A 20,357-nucleotide genomic window follows, 5' to 3' on the forward strand; every position below is an offset into this window, starting at 1 on the left:
CAAGGCTCCTCTGTCCATGGAATTCTCCAGGCAAGAATACTGAAGTGGGTAGACATTCCCTTCCCCAAGGGATCTTCCCCACCCAGGGATCAAACCCGGGTCTCCTGCACTGCAGGCAGATTCTTTACCATCTGATCCACCAGGGAAGCCCCAGTGGTAGAGAATCCACCTGCCAATGCAGGAGACTTGGAAGCTCTGATCCATGAAGATCCCCCATGCCTGGGAACCACTAAGCCAAGTACCACAACTACTGAGACTGTGCTCTAGAGCCCACGCGCCCTACAGCCTGAGCTCTGCCAACAAGAGAAGGCACTGCAATAAGCCCGCTTGCTGCAACTAGACAAAAACCCTCACAGGAAGGAAGACCCAGCACAGCCAAAAACAATTAAATTATATGTGAAATATATATATCAAGTTCAGGGAGATAGGGTGGCCACCGGTGGAGACTAGCAATGAAGGGGGAGAGGGTAGGCTGATTCAGGATGGATTTCGAGGGGTGATCCAACAGGCTTTGATAACCTACTTCACCTTTATGCCCTTCCTTCTGATTACAAAGGAGGAAAACAGAAAACTAACAGGGCTATCACCATCAGAAATTTCATGTCACTTTAAAAACTTATTTTTGATTAAAAATGCCGTATAAGGTTACTGTCAAAAACTTGCAGAACAGAAAAGGGAAGTTAAAATCGAGTCATACAGTTTGTGAAAGGCCCGAGCTGTGGGAAAGAAAGAGTTAGTCGCTCAGTCGTGGCCGACTCTGTGGTTTAGTCAGTAAGTCGTGTCCAACTCTTGCGACCTCACGGACTGTAGCCCCCAGGCTCCTCTGTCCATGGGGTTCTCCAGGCAGGAATACTGGAGTGTGTTGCTATTTCCTTCTCCAGGGGATCTTCCTGACCCAGGGATCAAACCCGGATCTCTTGCATGGCAGGTAGATTCTTTACCCACTGAGCTACAAGGGAAGCCCCGAACTGAGGAAGGGAGATTCATTTCTCTGCGGCCAACGGAGATTCCCCTCGGCCGGCCGGCTCCACCAGACCTGTTTGCGCAAGCGCGCGGGGCGGGGTCGGCGCGCGGGGCGGGGTCGGCGCGCGGGGCGGGGTCGGCGCGCGGGGCGGGGTCGGCGCGCGGGGCGGGGTCGGCGCGCGGGGCGGGGTCGGCGCGCGGGGCGGGGTCGGCGCGCGGGGCGGGGTCGGCGCGCGGGGCGGGGTCGGCGCGCGGGGCGGGGTCGGCGCGCGGGGCGGGGTCGGCGCGCGGGGCGGGGGCGGCGCGCGGGGCGGGGGCGGCGCGCGGGGCGGGGGCGGCGCGCGGGGCGGGGGCGGCGCGCGGGGCGGGGGCGGCGCGCGGGGCGGGGGCGGCGCTTCAGGAAGAAGCAGCAGTTTTTAAGCTGCTCGCGTAGCGGGTGGGCGACGGAGAGTCCTGGAGCCAGTGGGTGGGGTTGGAGGCGGAGCACGGCAGCCATGCAGGAGACAGGTGGGGACGTAGGCGCAGGCATCCTGGCGGGTGGCGCCGAAAGCCAGGGCCGGCGGGGGTTCGGGGGTGGCCGGGGCAGCCCCGGCAGCGCGGGTGCTGCTTCCGCTGCAGACCACGGAGCTCCGGGTGTCGCGCCGGCCCAGCACTCTTCCCAAAAGCCGGGAAGCCGACCATGCGTATTGTATCCTACTCGAGGGGCAGTGCGGATTGGGCTGGGGGATGCCTGCGGTGGGAGGTGGGACAAACGGACCGGCGGGTCAGGGGCTGCTGGGGGGTGGAATGGCCAGGGCGCCTGGGGCGGGTAGAGAATAGAGAGCTGAAGGGAGACTGGAAGCTGGGATGGGCCTGGGTGGCGTGGGTCGGGGGGAGAAATGGGATCTCGGGGCAGTGGGGTGGCTGGGCTGGATTAGGGCTACGAGCGGCCCGGAGGGGCTGGAAGCGGTCCTGAGACAGGACCCAGAGCTCCAAATCCTTGTGGGTGGTACCTTAACCGCATCTCCATCAGCACCCTAAGCGTGCCTTTCCCGTCCGCGTTGGAGGCAGAGATTGCCCATGGGTCACTGGCCCCAGATACCGAACCTCACCGTGGGGCGGTTGGGAAGGAGCTCACAGTGAGCGGCAATGTCCTGGCTGTGTAAGTTGGAAAAGGGGCTGGTTGGAAGTGGTAGCAGGTGACCAAGCTTGTCTCTCGCCGGGGGCGCTCTGTTTGGACATACTCAAGGGCTGTGTTTATGGAGGTGACGCAGTGCCCTTGATTCAACCCATCTCCACCTTGATTCTCTTTTTCTGTCATTTTCAGCTGCTGGAGAGCTGAAGATTGCCGCCTCCTTCGAATCTCCATTGTCAACTTTCTGGACCAGCTTTCTCTGGTGATGCGAACCATGCAGCGCTTTGGGCCCCCTGTTGCTCGCTAAGCCAGGGCTGGGGAAAGGGGGGTCTGATCTGGTGGCCCTTCCTAGACAGTGCATCCTTCCTAGGGCAGTGATTCCTGCACTAGTTGCCTATTATGGGGGCCTCATCTTTTGGCTATAATGGCCCTTGGGTGCTCAAGGTCCACTTGCATTGTTTGGTACTTAAATGTTTCTTAACTACTGAAAATAAAATTGACCTATGATGAGTTTATTTTCAACTGTAGCACCTTCAAAATTCTTGCATTTGTTCTTAGATGGGAGGGTTCTGATTCAGATAGTCAAGTAGTACAGTGTAAGTGAAGATAATCTAAGAAATGGAGGAGGATAGGTCCTGTCTCTCATTCAGTATTAGCTACTATCAATATTTTGGAGTATTTTTGAGTTTTATAGTTACATAGTAAATGTGTAATAATAATATTTGATATTTTGCAAGTTTAGCATTTTTCCTGGTATTTCTCATCTAACATGAACTTTTTTCTAAAAATTCTTCAAAATCATTATTGATTGTTTAAACTATTTTCAGTCTTTGCCATATTATAGGTAATGATTCCATGGAACACTTGTATATAGATCTTTGCATGAATGATTAAGATTACAAGAAGTAGAATTAATTAAATATTTAAAGCTCTCAATCTGAAGCATGTGAAATTACTGTCCATAAAATGCCCTCCCACCAGAATTCTGGTTTCCCCACATTAGTGTCACCATTGGGGGCTTCCCAGGTGGTGTAGCAGTAAAGAATCCACCTGCCAGTGTGGGAGGCACAAGAGATGAGGGTTTGATCCCTGTGTCCAGAAGATCCCCTGGAGGAGGAAATGGCAACCCACTCCATGATTCTTGCCTGGGGAATCCCATGGATAGAGGAGCCTGGTGGGAGTCCATGGAGTCGCAAAGAGTCAGACGCGATTGAGGGCCTCAGCACTGCACAGGGGCACAATTGACTGCAGTGCACTTGGGACAGTAAAGAGCTGGCAGACATGAAGGTGTTTGTTGGCCATGAAGCTCTGGACCATTTTGAACAGAGTGGGGACAGGGGCCACCATGTTTATTGACAGAGTCCTGGTGCCTCCCATGGTGAGAAGAGGCTGAGGGAAGCCAGGGCAGAAATGGGGTCCAGGCAAGAGACAGGGGCAGCTTGGACCAGTCAGGGGCAGTGGGGATGGGGAGAAGGGGGTGGCTTCTGAACATGTCTTGAAGGTGGAGCCACCCAGCCTCATTGATGGATTGGACATGGCTGCCCTGGACCACCTCAGATCCTCAGAAACCCCACAAGGAGTCACCCTTGCTCCCACAGATGGCCTCCAGCTCAGGCAGAATCCGACAGTCTCCCCACCTGCCCTGAGAACAAAGCCACATGCCAACTCTGTTTCCCAACATTTAATTAGGAAAAAAAAAAATGACAGGTCAAAGAAAACCTCATGCAGAAAAGAAAAAGAGGCCAAATCGGGTTTGTAGGAGCATGGACTGGGGCCAGGTTCCTCCAAGGAGGCAGAAGAACAAAGGAGTAAGGCACTGCCACCTCTGCCCCTCGAGGCGTGCGCAGGGCAGGGCAGCGGAGGGTGAGTGGTCTGGGGGCGTGCAGACCCCACAGATGGAGTTTGGCAGCAGGGCCTGGAGGAGGAGAGTCCGGTGCCCCCAGGCCCAGGTCTGGCCCTGGCAGGAGCCTGATTCAAGCCCTCCAGGCCTCAGAGAACACGGCCTGGGAGGAGGCCCAGGCCCAGCCCGAGAAGTCTGGACAGGCTTCTGTGTCAGCTGCTGGGGGACCCCCTCCGCAGAGCCATAGTCTGAGGGCACCTTTGGAGCCTTGCCCACCCCGAGTGCTGCTGGTGTCCAGGCCCTCTCCTGGAGATGGGCAGGGGCAGCCAGGGGAAGGGGTGGGGCCAGAGGTGAGGCCAAGGGGGGAGCCGGAGGACTCGAGGAGGTGAGTAAGGTTGGGACATCTGGGGCAGGGGTGGGTGGATGGGGGGGGGCGTATTTACAGATGGAAAGGGTGAGTGGAGATAAATTAAATAAATAGGTGGCTGAGGCATAAATAGCAAGGAGGTCAGGGGTGATCACCAGACCGGGCAAGAGGGCAGGGGGAGGGTGGGGGTATTGCTGCTGCTGTGGTGGGGGGCTTGGTCCAGTCGCCCCCTCCCCACGCAGGGCCCAAAGCAAGGCACTAATGAAGGGCCCCGGGCTATGCCAGGGGCGTCTCGGCCCGGTGCCACCTGATCCAGGGCTCAGCCCAGGACCCAGGCCCGAGACGCCCCCTGGACGGGAGACTGGCTCAGGTCTGAGGCCTTTCTCTCCAGGTCGGCTGCCCTTAGCTGTTGCTGGACACGAGGCCGATGATCTGCTCCAGTTTCTGGCGCAGCTTGTGTTTCCGACAAGAGGCATCTCGGTCCAGGGCACTAAGAACCTGGGAAGCAGGCCCCGAGCTGGGCTCTCAGGGGCAGCGGGCCGTTCCTCCCAGCCAAGCCCCCTGCTCCTTGGGGCAAGCTTGCCCCTCCCTCAGGCCTCAGGGTGTCCCTTCCTGCTGGCCGGGACCCTGGGCACATGGCCTCCAAACAGCCCCTCTTTGACCCCAAATCCTCCTCCAACCACACACTCTCATCCCTCCTCTCTAAGGCCAGCATGCAGCCCCATCCAAGGGTGATGTGGACTCAAGGCTCCCCTTTCCCATCCCCTGCAGACCCCCAATCCCACCCTAGACCTCTCCCATCCAAAGCAGCAGGCCTTCTTGGGCCTCATCTCTGTTGACCATGGGCAGCACCCATCACTCCTCCTGACACCTGGCAGGGGGTCCTCACGCATGTGTTCCAGGCCCATGTGGCACTTGAGGGGGTGTCCCTCCCGACCCTCCTCAGACTCCGCAGCCAGCTCCCCTTCTGCTCTGCCACAGCTCTGTCTCTAGCTGCCCGAGGACTCCCTTGGTGAGCTCATCCAGGCTCAGGGCTCTTAGCCCTGTATCCAGTTGAAGTTTACCAGTTCTCATCTCCAACCAGGAGCCCAATCCTGAAGCCCACCCTCTGGCTTCCCTGTCTACTGAGGCTCAAGTCACAAATCAGGCAGGTGGCCTGACCCTGCCCACCTCTGGTCCCAGCCTTCGTTCCTGGCCCTTTACTTTCTCCCAACCAGAACTTGGTGCCTCAGCCAGTAGCTTCTCTTCTGGGTCCCTCACCTCCCCACATCTACAGAGTGTGTCACGTGTGCCATCCTGAGGGCTTGTTTGTGGGAGGAATTGTGAGTAATCCAAGAGCTGGTCTCCCTGACTCCCATCACACCCCTGCTTTTGCCACTGGCTGCACTCTCAAACTCGAGGGGCCTGCGGGGGTGGCACGCACCTCCTGACGGTACTTGGTGACGTAGAAATAGAGCTCACTGAGCGCACTCAGGACATTGAAGTCACTTGCGTGGAGACGGGACTGCTCCACCAGATAGGCATCCATGTCCTGGTCACTGATGGATGCCATCTTGGCTATGTCCCGGTAGTACCTAATGGGATCCCAAAGAAGTCATGCTGGCAGCTGCTGCAAAAGTCAAAGCCCTTGTCCTGGCTGCCAGGCCAGCCTCTGGGCCTTCTTCCTGAAGCTAGCCTTTCATTAATATGTGCCAGCCTGGGCAGGGCCAGCTTCTACCCTCTCACCCAGTAGCCATGTCCCGTGGGTGTCCAGGCCCCCCACCCCCACACACTGGGGCCCACCTCTCCACCCAGCTCTTGTAGTTGGGGATGTCCTTGGCATAGAGCAGCTTGTTGGAGGGCGAGTCCTTGCCCAGGCGATGCTCCGACGTGGAGCAGGAGTCCATGAAGGTCTGGGCCACCACCGACAAGCAGGCGTCCGTGATGCTGCTCTTGTGGATGTCGAACACGAACTGCGGGTTCTTGATCACGTTCACCCAGAAGCGCAGGGGCAAGCTAGACAGAGGGACAAAGGCCCGCAGCTCCCCAGTTTCCCCGTGCCACACCCTCCTGTCTGCTCACCTCGACAGGCCCACAGGTGGCAAGATGACACACTGAGAGTTAGCAGCCTTTTCTTTAATTTTCAGCCTGACTTCAAGCAGTGAGAAGTAAGAGGAAATGGTATTCTGGCCTTGGTGATCTCAATGCTCCCCCCAACACACACATCACTCCCTGAACCAGGCTTCCAGCATCTCTGCACTGTGCCAGTGGTATCACCAGGTGAGCAGCCAGGCCCAGACAGTCAAGGGCATCTCTGAGTGTGGAGAGCACTATCTGCATCCCAGCCGCCCAAACTCCTGGCAGAGTGACAGACCCTTGCTCTCCCTACTCGGTGGCACCATCAATGCCAGGCCACTGTCCTCTCCTGCTGGGATGAGCAGTCCAGCCCCCAGCCCCCACTGTCACCCTGACCGAGGTCGCCAAGTACTAGCCAAGCCTCCTCTTCCCACCCAGCCCTGGAGGGCCAGCGCACAATGGTACCAGTTGCTCTTCCAGGTGTGGCGCACGTCGGGATCACTGATCTGCCGCTGGTCGGCCTGCTCATCCAGGAAGTCAAACATGTACTTAATGGCCAGTGGCAGGGCCGAGCCGCGGTGTGCCGTGCTGAACACGGTTTCAAAGAGGTCATCCACGAACTTCTGCAGTGTGCCCTGCAGGGGCACAGCAAGGGCACTGGCTGACAGGGAGCCAAGGGGGAATGTTCCCACAGCAGGACAGATGGGGATGGAGAGGCCTGACAGTGAGTGGGGCTTCTCTGCCCAGCTAACACCACCCTTCAAATAGGCCTGGCCTTGACCTCAGGGTGGCAGTTCCCATAGCCAAGGCCTTAAGACAGTCCCTTGGCATTGGAACAATCCAGTGGCCCCTTCCCTAGGCAGCCAGAGCCAGCCTGAGGGCCAAGTCCAGGACAGAAGGGACCCACACTCAGGCCAGGATGGCACAGGGCAGGCGCACCTTGGTGGCCAGCAGCCGTGTCAGGTAGATCTCTGAGACCATCTTGCTGCCACGGTCACCCTCTCGGTGGTCGGCATGGTCATGGTTCTTCACCAGGTGCCACAGCTTGGTGCCTGTCTCCTGGTCCGGGGTGATCATGGGCGCCCGAGAGCGGAGGCTGTCGGGGCTGCTGGCTGTGCGAAGCAAGCTCTCTGGGGCAGGGGATGGTGTGCCTCCTTAGGCCAATGGGCCAGCCATCACCATGGCTCTTGCCCCCTCTATCCCAGGAGCCCCGCACTTCTAGGTTCTCAAGAGCCCAGACCTCCTGAGAGCAGGGTCCAGGGAGGCTGCCAGAGCCAAGCTGGCTGCTCGGAGCAGGGGTTCCCCACCACGGCTGACACAACCTCAAAGGGCACAAGGCCAGCAGACGCCACCACACTGAGGACACTTACCGTAGCGGCTGAGGGAACGGGTGAAGGTGAAGGAGTTGGCCATGTTATAGGCTGACACTTGTTTGGGCACCAGCGCCACCAAGGAACCGTCTGTCACCTGCAGATGCCAGGGACAGAGAGGGGGCAATGCAGGAGGCTGAGAAGCCAAGGGGCCAACCTCGTGGGGATATGTGGGGCAGCTCCCACAGCTCCCAGAGGAGGGCCTGTATTGTGGGGGTGATGGAGGAGAGGGGCCAGCATGGGGCCACAGCCCCACAGGAGCACTGGTCATGGGTGGCCCTCCGGCTCCTCACCTGGTAGTGGGCCAGCGAGTTGACCCTCTTCCAGTCACACTCGATCTTGGTGGTGACATCCTCGTCCTGGAGGATGACACGGGCCATGCGGCCCTGGCGCCACTCTGCAGACCACAAACAGCTCAGTGTGGGGGGGAGCATGAACAACAGCTATGGTACCAGGAGGTGCGGGGGGGCCGGGAGGAGAGGGCAGGAGCCTCACCTAGGTCCATGTCCTCAGCTTTGGGGCGCTGGGAGTAAGGGATGCCCTTGTACACAGCATCAAGCAGCTTGTCTTTGGCCTGGGTGATACTGTCACAGTTTAGCACCTTCACGGGCACCTCAGCGCTGCCCTCGCTCTCCGGGCACACACAGTGCAGGGTCTGAGGAGGTGGGGGGCCACAGGGTGGGTCCTGGGTGAGGCTTCCCCGCAGGCCTGACACCCTGTCCACCTGACCACCCCCTTACACCACACACCAGCGTCTTATAGTCGATCTGCTGCCGGATGAGCTTGTCCTCGCTCAGTGAATACCGTGCCTCACCCGTGATGGCATCAATGGGGCCCTTCTCCATCTGCTGCTTGATGGCACAGTACAGCAGGAAGAGCGGCTCCCCAGCACACTCCTGTGGGCAGGGCCGGGCATACAGTTGCCTGCCAGCCAGCTGGCAGCTTCCCCACCCTACGGCCCCCACCACCTGCCCTGTGAGCATGCACACCTTCAGAAACTTATGCAGCAGGAAGGTGAACCAGTTGGTGAGCATCTTCTCAGCCACCGACTCAGTCCTGGAGAGAAAGGGGTGCTGGGGTCCTGGCCAGCAGGGGCCTCCCTAGGGGTGGGGCCTGGCCAGAGCAGGGTTGGCCTGGGGGCTGGGGGAGGGGGGACCCAGTACCTGCGCAGAAGCAGCTTCGGGTGGTTCTTGCTCTCAAGGTTCTTCTCGATGAGGTCCGCCAGCAGCTGCTTAAGCAGGCCCGTGGCGTAGTCGAGGCGGCTCTGCAGGACCACCATGGTGAGGGAGGCCACGGTGCCCCGGTCACGCATGGAGAAGCTGCTCTGGGCCTCCAGGGTGTGGATGAAAGTGAGCACGAAGGCGCGGCTGTGCAGCAGCTGCCCGAAGAGACGCAGGGCCTTCTCAACGTGGGGGGGGCTCTGGAGGCGACAGGGCATCTCAGAGAGCAGAGGTGACCCTACGGATGACAGGGCAGGGGCAAACAATGGTGGGGGGAGTGTATGGGGCGGGGTGGGACTCACATCCAGCTCCTTAAGCACCGGGTGGGCCTCAATCCCTGGGAAGAGCACCCGCACAGCGTAGGTCCGGTAGTCCAGGAAAGGGATCTGCACGCCGTCCATGTGGTTCGTCAACTCATTGATGTCTGTCTGCAGCTCAGCAAAGGCTGGGGAGGGCCGGTGGGGCAGAGTGAGCAGGGCAGGAGCAGGGAGCCCCTGCGGCCTGCCCCACACCCCACCTCCACACAGGCACCTTCCTTGCACTCCAGGGCCACGCGGGACTCCAAATTGTCCATCTGGAGCTGGAGCCGCTTTAGCGTGCGGTCTGCATCCTGAGTCTTACGTTTGTAGGCAACCAGCACGGCGGTGATGGCCAGCAGCAGGAGGCTGCCCCCTATCGCCAGCCCCACCACGGCCGGCAGGGTCAGTGCGCGCTCGGCCGTGATGTGCAGGGTGCCCAGCCAGAACTCCAGACCGCCCACCAGCACCTGCGGGGATGGGCACACAGTGAGGTGAGCCCCACGCCTGCCCCAGGCTGCCCTGGCCGCCTCCCTGCCCCATACCCACCATGACGGGCTGCCGGCCTGTCTGGCTGGGGGAGTCACAAAGGAGTTGCGTGTCGGAGACGGTGAGCGCACATGGCTGGCCCCCTATCAGCACCGTGTAGTTGAGGCGGGAGCTGCCAGCTGCTGCGGGGATCAGATTCTTGCCCTGCACACAGACACCCCAGTCAGCCAGGGCTCCCCCTTACCCCAGCCCTCCTGCCCTTTGCTCCTGCCCCAGCGGCACCTTTAGCACTACGTGGGAGCCCGGTTTGATGTCCAGGACCCCAGAGGGCCCAAGAGGCTCAAAGCTGGGGTCAGGGTAGTAGGTGAAGGAGGACCGGTTGAGGGAGCGGGCGGTCTGCACATGGTCCAGCAGGAAGCCAAACTCATCTGGGTGCTCGCCCTGGGCCTGCGGCTGGGGCTGCCCCAGGAAGATGCCAGGGGCTTTACACAGCATGGCAGTGTCATTGATCACCTGGCATGTCTGCGGGGACAAAGGCAAGCAGTCCAGCACTTGAGGCCACAGCGGGCAGAGTGGCAGGGGTGGGATGGGGGGGCGCAGCTGGCACTCACATTGGTGGTCTCGATGCCTCGGTACTTGGCCCGGACCCGGGGCTCCTGGACCGTCAGCAAGTGGGTCCCACTCACGGTGATGGCAGTGCTTCCACTAGGGACAGGAGTGAGGGACTTCAGGGTTCCTCCCCAACTGCCCTGAGCATGGCCCTCTCTCTGCTTTCCCCATTGGAAGTGGAAGTGAAGTGAAAGTCACTCAGTCGTGTCTGACTCTTTGTGAGCCCATGGACTATATAGTCCATGGAATTCTCCAGGCCAGAATACTGGAGTGGGTAGCCTTTCCCTTTTCCAGGGGATCTTCCCAACCCAGTGGCCCTGGAGCCTCCCTAACCCTGGGTCACCCAGTGGGTGCCAAGTGTCGTGTGGTCATGGAGGAACCAGGCTCCCCTCTGCTGAGGAGGGTTCAGGCTCAGAGTGGGGGGAACTTGATGCCAGGTGCTCAGAGACCTGGTCCCCAGCATCCCCTCTTACTTGATGATGCTCCACGTGGGCTCGAGGCGTGTGACAGTGGGGTCCTGGGTGTAAGTGTAGACAACACCGGGACTGGAGATGTTGGCGCGGTCAATGGCCAGCGTGATTGGGGCTTGGCTCGGGCCCAGGGTGGAGACAGGCGAGATGCACACGATGGCTTCAGCATCCCTCCTGCATCAGCAAGTGGGGACTTGGAGAGAGTGGCCCAGGGCTGCCCGCCATCTGCCAGCCTGAGGCCCCAGCTCCCAAACAACCCACCGGACGAACTGGCACTCGCCATCTCTCACGATCACCATGACCCTGCTGCCGGCGTCCAGAGCCCTTCCAGAGATGGTGAGCCGCGTGCCCCCGGAGGCTGGGCCCCGACTAGGACTCACACGGTCAAACGTAGGCGTCTATGGGAGAAGACGTCCTAAGGGGCAGGGCGAGGCAGGGGGGGCCAGGCCGCACGCTACCCCCAGGAAGCGATGGGAGAGGAAACGGGTAGGCAGCCCACCCACCACAAAGGTGTAAAGCTGCTCAGACTGCGTGCGGAAGTCAGCCGAACAGTCGCCGACACAGAGCTCCGCAGGCCCCGGTGGAGGGCTGGGTACCAGTGACTCTTCCATCTCACAGACGATCCTGAGGGCAGGGTCCGAGAAAGTCAGGCCCTGGAGGCCAGCCCCCAGCGGGGGATGAGGCCTGGTGTCCGCCAGCTGGGCTGCACTCACCTCTCAGCACTGATATACTCAGCGGGGATGGAGTTGCAGCGCACGCCAGCCACCCGCAGGCCCACCTCTCGGGAGGTGAGGCCCAGGTTCTCACCCACGATGGTGATCCAGGTGCCCCCCTCCTTGGGCCCCATGACTGGGTGGATCTGCGGAGCAGGATGGGAGGCAGGAGGGTAAGCTGAGTTGGCGGGTGCCCAGAGGGCAGTGGGTGGAGGGGAGACCGACCTGAGCAATGCGAGGATGGCTGCAGCGAGCGCCCTTCTGGTTCGGGTGCATCCAGTTTGTCTTGGGGGCTGGGCAGTGGGCCCGCAGCTGGCACCTGTGCTCCGAGATGCACCAGCCACAGTTGAAGCGGGGGTCAGCCTTGAGGCAGAGGCCACAGCTGGGCCGCTGCGCCCAGCACTTGTACAAGAGGGCTGTGGGCACAGAGGGCATCGCTGGGGAGCAGTTATGGGCCCTAACGAAGGGTCCCCCTGTGGGACCCCGGCCCCAGCTCATGCCTATGCTACCCCAGGAAGTGAGGTCCTCAGCCCCATCCCGCAGCTCACCTCGGAAGGTAGCAGGCTTGTCAATGGGGAAATCGCCATCCCAGACCACGGAGAAGTCCAGCTCGGTGTCACCGTACTCATCACCTTCATAAGAATACTGGGGGAGAAGGACTCGTGTGACCCTCGTGAAGGTGTGCAGACCACCCCCCCCCCAACCCTAGCTCAGGAATCCCCAGCAGGAGACTCAGAAGGCCCTCTGCCAGGATGAGCCGAGGCTTTCCGAAGAGTCTGCTGGGCACAGCCCAGACCCCCGAGACAGGCGGGGTGGGCCTCACCGAGGCGTTCTGGCACTGCACGCTGCTGCTGTTGAAGCGCACGGCGGGCACCCGCTGATGCCGGCCCTGCACCCGGACCACGCACTCGTAGTTCTTCTGCCCCGACTGAGGCTGCGGCAGGTTCTTGGCCCGCAGGGTGAGGGGCTGCACAACGCCTACCGGGATCAGGAGGTCCCCGCTGGGCAGGATCTCAGGGCAGCCCTGAGGGGAGAACCCCCGCGTTGAGGAGGCTCCAAGAAAACCCCAAGATGGAAGGCAGCAAAGCCAGGGACCAGCCTGCAGGGAGCCCGGCCCCCTCGTGCGCGATGCCCGCCTCACCTCAGGGTTGCGCACCCTGCCCTCCTGGAAGGAACAGTCATGGGGCTGGCTGGTACACACGTGGCGGTACTTACACCACTGGCAGGGGTAAGGGCTGCTGACGCAGGACATGCACCTGGAGGGGAGAGGCTTCAGAAATCATGGAGGAGACCAAACTGGGCCCTTCACTGTCCCTCGCATAGGCCACACGGGAAACCAAAGGAAAAAGGCGCCCACATCACAGCGAGCCACAGAGACGTGGGGACCGGGGGCAGGCCAGCTACTACTCACGACTGGAGGACGCTGCAGTTGTAGAAGACGAAGTCGGCCCCAGCAAACCTCACACCAGTCTCCTTGGAGAGCAGCTGCAGCCGCACAGTGCGGGTGGCCCCTGCAGTGAGCCCGTGGCACCCTGTGTGAGCCATGGACAGACAGCATCCCCCGCCCCCCGCAGCCCCATCCACTGACCGTGCCCCCGGGTGAGAGCCCGGAGCTCCTGGAGGGAAGGCGAGGGGCAACGTAACTCCCCGGAGGGCAGCAGGACGGCCTCGCTCTGGGTCACCTCCTCGAAGGCACAGCTCACACCCGCACTGAGGTCTGGCACGTTGCTCATGGCCACAGTCAGCTGCGGGAAGCCGAGGGCTTGGAGGAGGGTCCACTGCAGCACATGGGCGCCACGGCCCTGCCATGTCCCCACCACGCCCCTCACCTGCACCCCGGGTGATGTCACCGACACGTTGTTGGGCCAGATGTGCACCTGGACACACTTGCTGAGCGCCTCAGCGAAGCCATACGGGGCCACGGCACCTGGACAGGCCCCTTGGCGGCAGCACCTGTGTGGGGTCAGGCCAGGCCCATCCCACAGCTGCCCTGGGGGCCAGGAAGGGGTGACGAGGGGGCAGCCGGCCTGGCCTACGGTGCCAGACAACTGCATGCCTCGGCTTCATCCCCGAGGGCCTGAGAGACATCACTCGGGCCAGAGGTTCTGCTAATTAGCGGGAGAAAGTCAGAAGGGAGGGAGAGGGAGGCTACAAGGGCACAGCTAGTAGGGTGGGCACGTGGGAGAGGGCAGGCACCACAGCCCCCAGCCACGGGCAGAGCTGGGCAGGTCCTCACCTGTGCTGCAGCACGCACCAGCCACAGTGCGGGTCCCCTGAGCCCAAGCAGGCCGCACAGTTCAGGTATTGCTCGCAGGTCTCCACTGGGAGCTGGCTCACCTGGGCACAGCCGAGTTAGCATGTGCCGCGCCCTGCCCCCAGCCCACCCCGCCACCTGTCCTGGGCCCACCTGCTTCTCACTCAGCAGGTAGATGTGCCGGTGGTCAGGGCTGAAGAGCAGGTCACGAAGAATGGGGCTGCCATCCACCACGGGCACTGTCTCGTACAGGTGAGCCTCCTGAGAGCTGTCAACCCGCACCTGGGCAACAAGACCAGCCACCTGACGCCACAGCAGCAGCCCATATACCCGGGCAGGCTCTTCTGCAGCCAGGGGCCCAGCCTTGTCCCATCATAGACAGCCGGGGAAGGATGAGACCAAGGCTGCCCCCTGGAGGCTCTTGGGGGTGTCACAGCTGGTCCAAAAAGGCTCACAGGGCGGAGAGAGTGAGAGATGACCACACTTACGGCAGAAAGCAAAGAAGAACTAAAGAGCCTCTTGATGAAAGTGAAAGAGGAGAGTGAAAAGGCTGGCTTAGATCTCAATATTCAAAAAATGAAGATCATGGCACCTGGTCACATCACTTCATGGCAAATAGATGGTGAAACACTGGAAACAGTGACAGACTTTATTTTCTTAGGCTCTAAAATCACTGCAGATGGTGACTGCAGCCATGAAATTAAAAGATGCTTGCTCCTTGGAAGAAAAGCTATGACCAACCTAGACAGTGTATTAAAAAGCAGAGAAGTTACTTGGCCAACAAAAGTCCGTCTAGTCAAAGCGATGGTTTTTCCAGTAGTCATGTATGGATGTGAGAGCTGGACCATAAAGAAAGCTGAGACCCAAAGAATTAATGTTTTTGAGCTGCGGTGTTGAAGACTCTTGAGAGTCCCTTGGACTGAAAAGAGATCAAACCAGTCCATCTTAAAGGAAATCAGTCCTGAATATTCATTGGGACGACTGATACTAAAGCTGAAACTCCAATCCTTCTGCCACCTGATGGGAAGAACTGACTCACTGGAAAAGACCCTGGTGCTGGGAAAGATTGAAGGTGGGAGGAGAAGGGGACAACAGAGGATGAGATGGTTGGATGGCATCACCGACTCAACAGACATGAGTTTGAGTAAACTCTAGGAGTTGGTGATGGACAGGGAGGCCTGGGGTAGAGTCAGACACGACTGAGTGACTGAACTGTAACTGTAGAGTTTGGGCATGGGGAAAAGGTGAGATTTATAGGGGAAGGGATTTTCGGGATGATGGCAATACCCTGGAATGAAGGAGTGTTCATGCCAGTATAACTCTGCAAATGTATCAAAATCACAGAGATGCTTTATATGAGGGTGGGAGTGTGACATAGGAGTTATACCCCAATAAAGCTGTGAGAAATGCAAAAAAAGGACCTGGAGGGTAGTAGACTAGGCCCCCAAGAGTTCCCTGGCCACTCCAGACCTCCTAGGAACAGCCCGCATCTCCCAGGTGAACACAAGGAGAAGTTGGTAGTTGGTCTGACTCCTTGTCCCTTTAGAAAACCTCAGACCTCCCAGCCCTAAAACAGAAGCAAACCCTGGGCCTATGAGGGGACAAGATGGCAAAGGCAGTCATGTTCACATTTGTTCCCTCATTCATTCAAGGAGGCTTCCTTAGTAGCTCAGTGGGTAAAGAATCTGCCTGCAATGCAGGAGACCCAGGTTCAATCCCTGGGTCAGGAAGATCCCCTGGAGAAGGGAACGGCAACCCACTCTAGTACTCTTGTCTGGAGAATTCCATGGACAGAGAACCTGGTGGGCTACAGTCCGTGGAATTGCAGAGTTGGACCCGACTATATGACTAACTTTCCTTTCCTTTCCTTTTTCATTCAAGAAGGACCCAACAATAATGGCTCCTGCTCTCCTGGAAGGGAAGCCCAGAGATAAGGACAGAGGCCTGGGTCTGCCACAGGAAGCCAGTGGTTCAGGCCACAGCAGGCAGTGGCACCGGTGAGCGTGGGTGGCGCAGGGGCACACAGGGCTTGCCTGCACAGTCTTGTCCCCACCCCTCGTTCTGCATCTCAGCCTGCCCTGATGCCCACAGGCTGGTGCCCACCTTCTTGAGACTGCCACCGCGAGTGCCGATGAAGACCACAGAGTGCTGCTGGTAGGTGTAGGCGGCCACGCTGGTCATGCCATCGGTACTGTCAGCTAGCAGGGGCAGCCCCTCAATCACGTGCAGTCCACCCAGTGGCTGGTTCAACACCAGCCCACAGAAGTTTCCATTTATCTGCATGGGCTGGTGAAACAGGAGGGGTGCATGCGGGTCAGCTCACAGGCACCCACTGGACAACGGCCACGAGATCCCACATTGTGGCAGGGAAGAGGACTCAGAACTCGTTCCTTGCTAGCCAAGACCAACCAACCATTAGTCCCGGGACCCCACAGGAAATGGGGGGATGAGAAAGGAGCTGGAGGAAGGCGAGCAGGCAGGAGTGGGGAGTAGACAGCAAAGCCTGGGAGGCTGCCACTGATGCAGAATGTGAGGGGGCACCCACAAGATAGAGCTGGAGGAGCCAGCTGGGGACACAGGGGCAGGAAGAGGAAAGGAGCGGTCCACAAACAGAGTGTGCCCACCCAGAGGACTGGCAGGGAGGCAGGCTGGCAGGGGAAGAGAAGCTGCAAAGGCAGGGAGGGGATCACAGAGGGTGGGGGATTCTGGGCTAAGCTGTCACTCCCAAGACGGTCCAGGGAAGCATCTCCCAGGTAAGTGGGCCTGTCCAACCTGGGACAGGCTGGCAGCCTACTGGCTGCTGTGTGACCACCAGGGCTGGCCCTGCAGACCTGGGAAGGGGCAGAGGGTCTGGCAGAGGGGTTGTGGGGGTGGGCAGGGGCTCACAGTGTTGATACAGGGCAGCTCCTTGTTCAGAAGCCAGGGCAGGGCCAGCGTGCCCTCCCCACGGTAGCAGGACTGGATGCGACGCCGGATGTGCGCATTGATGTTGCTGAGGGTAAAGAGGCAGAGGATGGTCTGCCGTGGTGGGCTGGCCCGGTTCTTCTGGCCCTGAGAGAAGACAGTGAAGAGGATGTCCTCGTCGGCTGGCACGCCCAGGGCCTGGGCCAACAGCAGGCCGGGTTTGGCCAGGTGGGCGCTCTGCACCAGGCGGTACTCCACACCACGCCACGAGCAGCCGATGGGGAACTCCACGTATGAGTAGAATTCGGAGTCTCCTGAGCACATGCGCACAATCTTGGACGTGAAGAACTTCTCGCCTGCTGTGTCCAGCAGTGTCTGCTGGGTGTCCAGCTGCAGCGTCAGGAAGTACACAAAGGAGGCGCTCACAAAGCCATAGACGTAGTAGATGTCAAAGGCCGGGTACAGGGACAGCGTGTCCGAGGGGATCTTGATCTGCGAGGAGACGAACTCGTCCTGGTACACCTACGGAACAGGTGGGAGACAAGGCTAGGGTCCACCCGTGGCCTCCCCATCTGTGGCCCCTGCCACTCGCCCTGGCCTCGATCCCACAACAGGGTCCCCAAGGGGCTTCCGTCACAACTCCCTGCCCATGCATGCACAGGACCCCAGGCCAGAAAGACTCCAGAGGGCAAGCCATGACCCGGCCCACCCTGCCATCCTCAGCAGCTTATCCCGTCTGGGACCAATGAGGTCTCTTCCGGGGGCAGAGGCAGGACACATGAAGGCAGGAGGGCACAGGGCCTGGCTCTCCAGAGGGGGTGAACGGATGGGAGGGCAGGGGCCACCTGACGGCCAGGGGGGGCTCACCCACCAGACTGAACATGTCTACACCGTCCTCGTCCCGGATGAGCTTTCGGGAGCTCAGGGTGGGGAAGTACTCAGACTTGCCGTCCACAGCCGTGCCTACAAACAGCTTGCTGGGCCCCTGGCCCTGCTCCACGATGACGCCAGCCATGGAGTCTGGCTCCTGGGCCCCCGACAGGTAGTGCTCCTTGCGGTGGTGGGGCTCACCCAGCTTGAAGAGGTCGTCCAGCCGCAAGAATTGGCAGATACCCTGCCAGATGCTGCCGCAGGCCACCAGGCGGCGGGCCGTGTAGTCTATGAGCAGCAGCTTGTTCACATTGTCCACGGGCGCCAGCCGGTGGGCACACACGCGCATGCTGGGGGGCGGGTAGCAGCGGGAGTTGTCTTCGACAGGCCCCGTGACGTGGACCCGCAGCTCGGTCAGATTGGGCGCCAGCTTGAAGATGTGGTTCACGGCGCCCACAAACACCTCCCCGGTCACCCGGTGCACAGCCAGGTGGGTGAGTGAGGTGTCCGTCACTGAGAAAACAGGGAAGGGCCCGTGGCTGCCCAGGGCCTGCCCGGTGGCCAAGAGGAACAGCAGGATGAAGATGGTGGGCATGGCTGGCGGCTGTCCCGGGGGGGGGTGGGCCTGGGGAGAGACAGCAGGGGCCAGTCAGAGGCCCACCCCCTGGCCTGACCTTGGGCCTCCGGCTGGCCCAGAACCACAGCCCAGAGGGTGGAGGCCGGTCACCTGCCACCACACCAGGGCCCCAGATGGCAGCCCCAGCTGGGAGAGAGGAGGGGCATCCACCAGGGTGCACAAGGGAGCTACAAGCGCAGGCAGGCTTGGGGGCCATCAATCATCCCCCACCCATTGCTGGCAAGCAGCCGGGAGGCCTCGCCTCAGCTGGGCCACACCCAAGTGGGCCTCGGCGCCAGATGCTGGGAGAGGCAGGGTGGGAGGCCCTCCAGGAAGGAGAAGCTGAACAGCAGATCCCAGGCCCGAGGGTGGCCAGCCACACACGGGCGCAACACAACCACAGGCCACTCAAGGCCACAGAGCAGCCTCGCACCCTAGTTGGGGGGGGGGGCGGGGAGGAGACAAGCGGGGGGAAAAAGACTGCAAATGGGACGTTGGGGTGTCAGGACATCAGAGGTCTGAGGCATCAAAGTCTGAGCCCAAACAGCACCCAGGGACACCAATCCGCCTTAGGCACCCCAGCTGCCTCCTTGCCCCAAGGGCCTCTGTCTTCTGGCTGACCAGGAGCCTACGATCGGTCTACAGGCTGCCACACAAAAGCCGAGTGGTGCCGGCCCCCGCAGCAATGCACAGAGACAGACAGAAACCAGGCTCTGCCCAGGCACAACCGGATGGATGCCTGGGGCAGGGGTGCACGCAGCCCCCTCCAAAGCCAGATGGTAGCTGGCAAAGGGGCAAGGCAGGGTTGGCAAACACGGCTGAGACTCTGGGGAGACAAGCCTAGGGACCCCCAGGAGCAGTGCCGGGCTTGGCTGGGTCTTCACCCGGAGGCCACACCTAGCTCCAGGCAGCCAAGACAGCAGAGCCATGTCGTGGCAGCCAACGGGGCAGGGCTCAGGGCCCCCCTGTCAGTGCCCAAGCCCCAAGGGAGACACAAGTTATCCCACCTTGCAGGGGGTGGCGGGGAACCAAACCAAGGCAGCCCAGAAGAAATGGGGCGGAGGAGGGGGCGGATTGCATTTGCCAGAACCAGGAGCAGACCCAGCTTGGAACTGCTAAGTTTCAGCTCAAGACAGCTCGGCTCTCCCAGGCTCTTTTGTCAAGGTCTGCATCCTGGACCCTGAATGCCAGAGCCAGAGAAGAAAGGAGGGCGGAGAAGGGTGGGCGTCATTGCCACCCTCACCTCCTCCGCAGCGCACCGGAATACAAGCCTAAGAAGGGGAACGGGGCGGGTCGGGAGGGACACCTGGAGAGGCACGCTGTGGAGCCCAAATGCCCGCTCCAAAGCACAGCCTGGAAGCGGGAGCCTCCGGCCAACCGAGCCTCTCTGCGCCAGCCCTGCGGAGCCCGAGGATGCGGGCAGACCCTGGCAGAAACGGGGCTCTCGCACCCGCTCCCCGATGCCCTGCGCGGTTCTGCCAGCCCGGGTTGCCCTGCCCCCATCCAGGGACACCGCCCCCCCTCCGCCGCCCCACTCCCCCCAGTGGACGGAGGCGCCGGGGCTGCTTCTCCACCACAAAGGGTCCCCATCGGGTAGGGGGCTGGCGGCGGGGGCGCCGAGCACTGAAGACCAGTCGGGCGGGCGCCCCAGAAGGCAGGGGCAGGGCCCGACCCCTGGGAGGCCAAGGCGAACCCCGGGGATGCCCGACCCAGGGGCGGATGAACAGGCTGGCCTCGCACAGGCGGCAGGAGCGAGGGGGGTGGTGGCAGGCACCTACCTGTCCCTCCGCCGCCGCCGGGTCCGGGTGGCCGCCTGTCGGCCACGTGGACGCGCCCTCGAGCCCCACACCGCCCCGCTCGCGCGCCCTCGCTGCCGCACCCCGCGCGCCCGCGCCGCCGCCGCCGCCCACACTTTGGGGCCGGCCCGCGGCCGCCGGGGCCTTTTAAATCCGGACCGTACCACCGCGCCGGGCAGGGGTGCCCAGGGAGGGCCGAGCGGCAGTGCTCGCGGCCGTGGGGGGCCGCCTCTCCCCGAGCCACGGGAGAGGCCCAGCAGCGCAGCTCCGCCCCGTCGAGCGGCCGGGGTTCCCCCCCCAACCCACCGCAGCGAGACGACCCTCCCGTCCCCTCGCGCAATGGCCGCGTCCGGGGCGCGCGCCCCTCAGCCCGCCGCCTCCCGCCATCAGGGGACCCGCGCGCGCCCGCGC

The 20,357-nt window shown here is 61.2% G+C and overlaps 2 protein-coding genes across 3 annotated transcripts; one reads left to right on the forward strand and one right to left on the reverse strand.

The window, feature by feature from the left end:
- Positions 1-1,410: 1,410 nt before the first annotated feature.
- On the forward strand, positions 1,411-2,604 carry LAGE3 (L antigen family member 3). The gene is made up of 3 exons (XM_027962774.3): positions 1,411-1,651; positions 1,976-2,104; positions 2,270-2,604. Exons 1-3 carry the CDS (start codon positions 1,458-1,460, stop codon positions 2,382-2,384), a joined length of 438 nt encoding a protein of 145 aa, XP_027818575.1. The 5' UTR covers positions 1,411-1,457; the 3' UTR covers positions 2,385-2,604.
- Positions 2,605-3,743: 1,139 nt separating this feature from the next.
- PLXNA3 (plexin A3) lies at positions 3,744-20,036 on the reverse strand. Of its 2 annotated transcripts, XM_027962912.3 has the most exons (33): positions 19,929-20,036; positions 17,536-18,159; positions 16,647-17,186; positions 15,864-16,046; positions 13,914-14,042; positions 13,743-13,843; positions 13,336-13,459; positions 13,095-13,251; positions 12,918-13,017; positions 12,648-12,762; positions 12,330-12,530; positions 12,055-12,151; positions 11,732-11,922; positions 11,507-11,652; positions 11,297-11,417; positions 11,055-11,191; positions 10,797-10,967; positions 10,326-10,419; positions 9,997-10,236; positions 9,775-9,918; positions 9,461-9,695; positions 9,232-9,374; positions 8,873-9,129; positions 8,699-8,765; positions 8,459-8,605; positions 8,205-8,364; positions 8,003-8,106; positions 7,710-7,806; positions 7,279-7,469; positions 6,805-6,974; positions 6,067-6,279; positions 5,708-5,858; positions 3,744-4,782 (listed from the first exon to the last, which is right to left on the reverse strand). In XM_027962912.3, exons 2-33 carry the CDS (start codon positions 18,127-18,129, stop codon positions 4,687-4,689), a joined length of 5,616 nt encoding a protein of 1,871 aa, XP_027818713.1. In that variant the 5' UTR covers positions 18,130-18,159; positions 19,929-20,036; the 3' UTR covers positions 3,744-4,686. The 2 variants fall into 2 exon arrangements, with proteins under 2 accessions (XP_027818713.1, XP_042098421.1); XM_042242487.2 differs by having other exon boundaries at positions 11,507-11,825.
- Between the last annotated feature and the right edge of the window lie 321 nt (positions 20,037-20,357).

The sequence above is a fragment of the Ovis aries genome, chromosome X, assembly GCF_016772045.2.
Source record: "Ovis aries strain OAR_USU_Benz2616 breed Rambouillet chromosome X, ARS-UI_Ramb_v3.0, whole genome shotgun sequence".
Taxonomy (NCBI): Eukaryota; Metazoa; Chordata; class Mammalia; order Artiodactyla; family Bovidae; genus Ovis; species Ovis aries.